Source organism: Phoenix dactylifera, chromosome 1, assembly GCF_009389715.1.
Source record: "Phoenix dactylifera cultivar Barhee BC4 chromosome 1, palm_55x_up_171113_PBpolish2nd_filt_p, whole genome shotgun sequence".
NCBI lineage: Eukaryota > Viridiplantae > Streptophyta > Magnoliopsida > Arecales > Arecaceae > Phoenix > Phoenix dactylifera.
This window is the reverse complement of record NC_052392.1, coordinates 34,063,925-34,070,585: the sequence shown is the minus strand read 5'-3', so window position 1 is coordinate 34,070,585 and position 6,661 is coordinate 34,063,925. Positions and strand designations below refer to the sequence as shown.

The 6,661-nt window shown below is 40.7% G+C and overlaps 1 protein-coding gene across 1 annotated transcript; it reads left to right on the top strand.

The window, feature by feature from the left end:
- Positions 1-1,602: 1,602 nt before the first annotated feature.
- LOC103710963 (probable 1-deoxy-D-xylulose-5-phosphate synthase, chloroplastic) lies at positions 1,603-6,358 on the top strand. The gene is made up of 10 exons (XM_008796908.4): positions 1,603-1,937; positions 2,412-2,537; positions 2,659-2,823; positions 3,035-3,185; positions 3,409-3,680; positions 4,386-4,659; positions 4,767-5,074; positions 5,258-5,539; positions 5,628-5,912; positions 6,007-6,358. The coding sequence occupies exons 1-10, from the start codon at positions 1,650-1,652 to the stop codon at positions 6,154-6,156; spliced, it is 2,301 nt and encodes a 766-aa protein (XP_008795130.3). The 5' UTR covers positions 1,603-1,649; the 3' UTR covers positions 6,157-6,358.
- Positions 6,359-6,661: the final 303 nt, after the last annotated feature.

Here is a 6,661-nt window from a genome sequence, read left to right as displayed (position 1 = left end):
TATATAATTTTATATATTTAGAAGGGTGTACATGCAAAAAACTCTTCAAATATTCCTAAAGTTGGTTTAGGATTATGTGCAACCTATTCATTTGTTTGTTTGGATGGTTGAAGGGTTAGGCTATGAGGTAGTTGAGAGTTTTGGGATAGATTACTGGAAGAGTTTTTTGAGTCTTAGTTTGGAAAAATGGGAGAAAATTACTATTAATTAAGACAAAAATGAAATTCAGATTTTGGGGACATTAAGTAAAAATAGTGAGAAAAATATCCAACCTATCAGAAGAAAACTTCCTTGGATGTAAGTTTGCAAACATGCTAACAAACAACAACAAAAAAAGTTAAAAAAAAAACACCACGAGAAAAAGGCATTAGGTTTGAGTACCTTTAAAATGTACTTCTCTTCGTTAACAATGGTTACAAACTTTATCGTTAATAATGAAAGAAACTAATAAAGTTTCCCATATAAATAACAAAAAAAACTGTTTTTTTTAATAATATCAATATATATACATGTTTGTCTATATATATATATATATTTACAAATATTAAAAAGCAAGGGACCAACTGTGCATTTTTGGAAATTTATGGCAAGCAAATCTCAAACAATAGTATCGGTCGAGATCTCTGCCTAGATACAGTTGGTAAGAGAATTGAAAATTTATGGCAAGCAAATCTCAAACTATAGTATCGGTTGAGATCTCTGCCTAGACACAGTTGGTAAGAGAATTAGAAATTTATGGCAAGCAAATCTCAAACAATAGTATCGGTCGAGATCTCTGCCTAGACACAGTTGGTAAGAGAATTGGAAATTTATGGCAAGCAAATCTCAAACAATAGTATCGGTCGAGATCTCTGCCTTGACACAGTTGGTAAGAGAATTGGAAATTTATGGCAAGCAAATCTCAAACAATAGTATCAGTCGAGATCTCTGCCTACACACAGTTGGTAAGAGAATTGGAAATTTATGTCAAGCAAATCTCAAACAATAGTATTAGCCGAGATCTCTGCCTAGACACAGTTGGTAAGAGAATGTTTTTGTTTTCCTTTTTTTTTTTGGTTTTTTATTTTTTTGTGGTAAAAATGGCATTTCATATAGCTCTAACTTGAGTACATCCAGCCATATCAAAAGAAAGTAAAGAGTACAAGGTAGGAGAAATATCTCCTACAGATGTCCATGTGATCTCTCCGGAGTGCCGGACAATAAATGAGGCAATCCAGTCTGCTGCACTGTTCGCCTTCCGAAAAACATGTAAAGCCTGGAAATCGCTCAACTCCTGAGCCAGTCTACATGTCTCACGGATGGGAGGATGACCATCACCGTATTTGTCCACTCTCCGATTTCAATCGATCACTACAGAGGAGTCTTCCTCAAGGCATATATAGGTTTTTTTGCTTTCTCTGACCGTGTCCATCCACTTATCCGTTGTCTGGTGAGGTGGCCCAATAAGGAGACCCGGTGCCTATATCTGTTCGACCTCCTTGGCCGGAAGGTTCACGGGGACACGGCAAATGGGTGTTGTGTTTTTGGGGGGGCGTGTAACATGGCGAGTGGTGTTTGAATTTAGCCGATTAATAGCAGCCACAAACAGGAGCCCTCGCCCGTTGCCCTCTCTCTCTCCTTTTCGGTCTCACTCTCAATGGCCATCCAACATGCACGCCCCCACCGCCCTCCCTGCCGCCCACCCCACTACAAGATATAAACTCCAGCCTTCTTTCTTTTCTCTATCCTTCTGGACTCTCCTCCTCCTGCTCCTCTGCTATTCTGGAGTCTGTTGTTGCTTTCTTCTCTTGCTTCCCATGGCTCTCGCTACTTTCTTCTTCCCATGTAATTTCCTTGCCACAGCAGCTTCAGATCCGGAAAAGCCCTATCCCCTGTCTTCCCACTGCCTTGGGGGGGCTGCTCTCCAAGCCCTCCAACATCGAAATAGATTTCTCAAGGTTAGTTTGCTCCATCTTCCAGTCTTGGTCTCTGTTTAACCCTTAATTTTTCCTTCAGGTTACCGTTCTGATACTTTGAACCGTTGCAAGTCCTCTTTAGGTTCTTTAGTTGGAACTCTGTAATGTCAGTGTTTTTTTTTCTGATCTGCATAACCAATGCATGGTCCTATTGCAGATTCTTTTACAAAATAAGGGCATTAATCTTTGTGTAAACTTCAATTCTAATAGACAAAGTTGTATGAGTAGTTTGGTTATTGGTTATGAATTATAATGGTGAAAATTAATTTTTTGAATCTTTCTCGTGATTTATAATTGATGATCTAAGTTAAACGACCATTAAAGTGGTCTAGATCACAGATGATTGTAATTAGGAAATTGAATTATTTTAGCATGTTAGAACTTAAGCAACATATAGATTTCCAGTCAGTAGCATATATAGTCAAGCAAATGGGTTGTTTTTGTGCTGTTTTACAGCCTAGGAAAAGCACATGCGTTTGTGCATCACTATCAGAGAGTGGAGAGTATCATTCACAGAGGCCACCAACTCCTCTCTTGGACACCATCAACTATCCCATCCACATGAAGAATCTCTCAATCAAGGTGAGCTAAGGAATGCCGGAAACCACCTTTCACATGTTCTCTGAAATGTTTGCTAGGGATTTGTGCCAAAAATAAGGCGGCAATGATGCTGAAGTTACAATTATCAATTTAATTCATGCAGGAACTTAAACAGCTCTCAGATGAGCTCCGTTCGGACATCATCTTCCATGTCTCAAAAACCGGTGGTCATCTTGGTTCGAGCCTTGGTGTCGTTGAGCTAACAGTTGCCATCCACTATGTCTTCAATGCTCCTGAAGATAAGATACTTTGGGATGTCGGCCACCAGGTTCTTTTCTTTTCTTCCATGTCTTTTTCCTTCTATACTGTCTTGTGATGTTCTTCTGATAGAGAAAATGATGATTGCTGCTTGACAGCTCTGGAATATAGTTATGAGTTTATTTCGTCTGCTTATTTATCTCTCAAGTATTAATATAAGATTTTCAGTATATGGCAAAGGAATAAAGACCAATTGTTCTGAGAGTTTGATGTTTTTGCAGTCATATCCACACAAAATCTTGACAGGGAGGAGAGACAAGATGCCAACTTTGAGACAGACGAATGGCTTATCTGGATTCACTAAACGCTCGGAGAGCGAGTACGACTCCTTTGGTGCTGGTCACAGTTCCACCAGTATCTCAGCAGCCCTTGGTACCTTTGGAACCTATACCGTTCTCTGAATAAATTACCTAGTTTGTAACAGGAGTTGTGATTATTAACTTCCATATCAACTAAAATCTAATCTCTGGTTTTATGTCTGCATTATAATATAGACTTCATCCTCTTGAGCTGCCATTGTTTTTAGACTGATGAGCCAACTTTTTTTCATTAGTTATTGATTGCTTGAATCCGTGGGATGTTTTCTGGTGATTAGGGATGGCTGTTGGGAGAGACCTGAAGGGCCGAAACAACAATGTGATTGCAGTAATAGGGGATGGATCCATGACTGCTGGACAGGCATATGAGGCTATGAACAATGCTGGATATATTGACTCAGACATGATTGTCATACTGAATGACAATAAGCAGGTTTCTCTGCCCACTGCAAATCTTGATGGGCCTATACCACCGGTTGGAGCTTTGAGCAGTGCTCTCAGTAGATTGCAGTCTAGCCGGCCTCTAAGAGAACTCAGGGAGGTAGCCAAGGTAAGTAAAGTATATATGTTCTTTATAATGGATGGTTCAGCCTGTGGGTGTGGATGTGCCTGTGTGGGTATGTGTGTCTCTTTTCTCCTCCTTGTTCACCCTCTCTAAGAGTAACAACAAGCTTACAAGACTAAAAAATTAGAAAGAAATATTTCTGAACACAGCTTCACCGAACTGACTTCTTGAGGAATTGCTCTTTTATGGACGTTTACAAAAATTTTGTTCGCATGTCTTGTGTAAGATTGACTGTGGGCTAATTTCTGAACTTTTCTATCAAGCTGGATTTTGCAGTCTAATTCCCACTTGAACATAAGATACAATAACAAGGCCTGCCACACCATGTTGGCTATATTGATCCTACTTTATTTTGACTCTTTTTTGTTGAAGAACTTTGCTGTTCATTCTAATCTATTGCCAAAGCTAGTTTATTGCTGGAATCTTACCTTCAGATGATTCCTCTTGTCCTCTATCAAAGTCTTCTTTGTTCTTCCCCTCCAGTCCTATCCAAGGCAACTTGTTGCTTATCCTTTGCGCTAGATTCACTGGAAATGATGGTCCTAATATGGAACGTTCTTCAGTATTGTCTACTGACGAACTAGAATCAATGCCCGTGGCGAAAACAAGCATTATGAGGCAAAAATTATTGTTCTTTTTTCCTTTTCTGCAATCATCAAAGTCTGAATTGTGTGTTTTGACATTTTTTAGGGAGTCACAAAGCAGATTGGAGGGTCAATGTATAAACTAGCTGCAAAAGTGGATGAGTATGCTCGAGGAATGATTAGTGGGTCTGGTTCAACCTTGTTTGAAGAGCTAGGTCTCTACTATATAGGTCCGGTTGATGGTCACAACATGGATGACCTTGTCACCATTCTCAAAGAGGTTAAGAGCACAAAAGCAACAGGCCCAGTTCTCATTCATGTTGTAACTGAGAAAGGAAGAGGATACCCCTATGCAGAGAGAGCTGCAGACAAGTATCATGGTAAAGACTGAATCCTGTGGACGAATGCAGAGTAATGAAGATTTGAAGATGAGGCTCTAGTCAGCGGAAATCTCTACTATGTTCTGACCTGTATTTTTTCTTTGCAGGTGTCACCAAATTTGATCCAGCAACTGGAAAGCAATTCAAAGCCAGTGCCAAGACTCAATCTTATACAAACTACTTTGCTGAGGCTTTGATAGCTGAGGCAGAGGCGGACAAAGACATCGTTGCAATTCATGCAGCAATGGGAGGGGGAACAGGCCTTAACTACTTTCTTCGCCGCTTTCCAACAAGGTGCTTTGATGTTGGAATTGCAGAGCAGCATGCTGTCACATTTGCAGCTGGTTTAGTCTGTGAAGGCCTTAAGCCCTTCTGTGCAATCTACTCATCATTCTTACAACGGGCATATGATCAGGCAAGCCAATGTTGCTCGCAGTATTTCTTCTTCTACTTCCCCCTTCTAGCATTTCCAGCTCTAGTATGAAAACGTGAGATGTAATCAGAAGCCAACTGTCCCATTTCATAAGCGTTTGAAACAAAGCCTCATCAAAACACATGCAGAATTGTGAGAGATTTATGTTTTAGTTTTGTGATGCAGGTGATACATGACGTGGATTTGCAGAAACTGCCAGTAAGGTTTGCGATGGATCGAGCTGGGCTTGTTGGAGCTGACGGCCCAACTCACTGTGGATCATTTGATGTCACATACATGGCATGCCTGCCAAATATGGTCGTCATGGCTCCTTCTGACGAGGCTGAACTGTTTCATATGGTTGCGACTGCAGCAGCCATCAATGATCGGCCATCTTGTTTGCGATATCCAAGAGGTAATGGGGTCGGTGTTCCTCTACCCCCAGGAAACAAGGGCGTCCCTCTTCAGGTATTTGTTAAGGAGACCATGTCCTTTTAACTTTGTGTAAGCTCTCATTACAATCATGAGGACATACTAGATTAAGAGGCATTTGCAGGTGGGCAAAGGTAGGATACTGATCGAGGGTGAAAGGGTGGCTCTTCTGGGATATGGAACAGCAGTTCAGAGCTGCTTGGCTGCTGCTACCCTGGTGGAGCGACATGGTCTTAAAGTAACAGTTGCTGATGCGCGCTTTTGCAAGCCATTGGATCAGGCGCTCATTCGGAGCCTGGCTAAATCACATGAGGTGCTGATCACAGTAGAAGAAGGCTCCATCGGAGGATTTGGCTCTCATGTTGCTCAATTCATGGCACTTAATGGGCTCCTTGATGGCAAAACAAAGGTAAAAAATCCACTGTCCTAATGGTATGATCAAAGATGTTATATTAACAGTCACGCAGGATTACTGATTCTGATTTGTAACATCATGAGTGCAGTGGAGACCATTGGTTCTTCCAGATAGATACATCGACCATGGATCACCAGCTGATCAGGTAGCAGAGGCTGGCTTGACACCATCTCATGTAGCAGCTACTGTATTTAATATCCTTGGACAAACCAGAGAGGCTCTTGAAATCATGTCATAGTGGGGCCAACAAAAAAGTGTGGTTTTCACCTGGATAGAGAGGGTGGTCTTTCTCCTCACGATTGTAAATTTTGATGTTAAGAAGAAAACAGTTCTGTGAACAAGCCCGGTTGCATAAATGACATGCTTGACCAAAGGATGATGACAAATGGATTCTAACTGTTAAGAAACATTGGACCTCAACAGGAAAATTTTCGACGCTCCATGACAGCTCTGGTTATTTATAATATTGTCAAGGATACATGTTTTTGTTTGCTTTAAAAAAAAGAAATAGAAAAGAAAAGAAAATGCAGATTTCTGACATAAGAAATGTAGAGAGTGTGGCACAACCAGAAGACAATCAGAATTCTTCACACTTCATAAGAAAACCATTTATTGATATCATGAGGCCTTGTAATAAAAAACCATTTCATCTGAACATTGTTGAAATATGGGGTTCTCAGAGTTTTCAGATGAGGAGAACAAGCGCCCCCAACCACCCGACTATTTTCTAAAGAAGAAAATTG

Excerpts from the sequence above, each read along its gene's own strand:
- LOC103710963 (XM_008796908.4), top strand. The coding sequence starts at position 1,650 with ATGCACGCCCCCACCGCCCTCCCTGCCGCCCACCCCACTACAAGATAT. Across the intron at positions 2,824-3,034 it reads TTTGGGATGTCGGCCACCAG|TCATATCCACACAAAATCTT; the intron begins GTTCTTTTCTTT and ends ATGTTTTTGCAG. Across the intron at positions 5,540-5,627 it reads ACAAGGGCGTCCCTCTTCAG|GTGGGCAAAGGTAGGATACT; the intron begins GTATTTGTTAAG and ends AGGCATTTGCAG.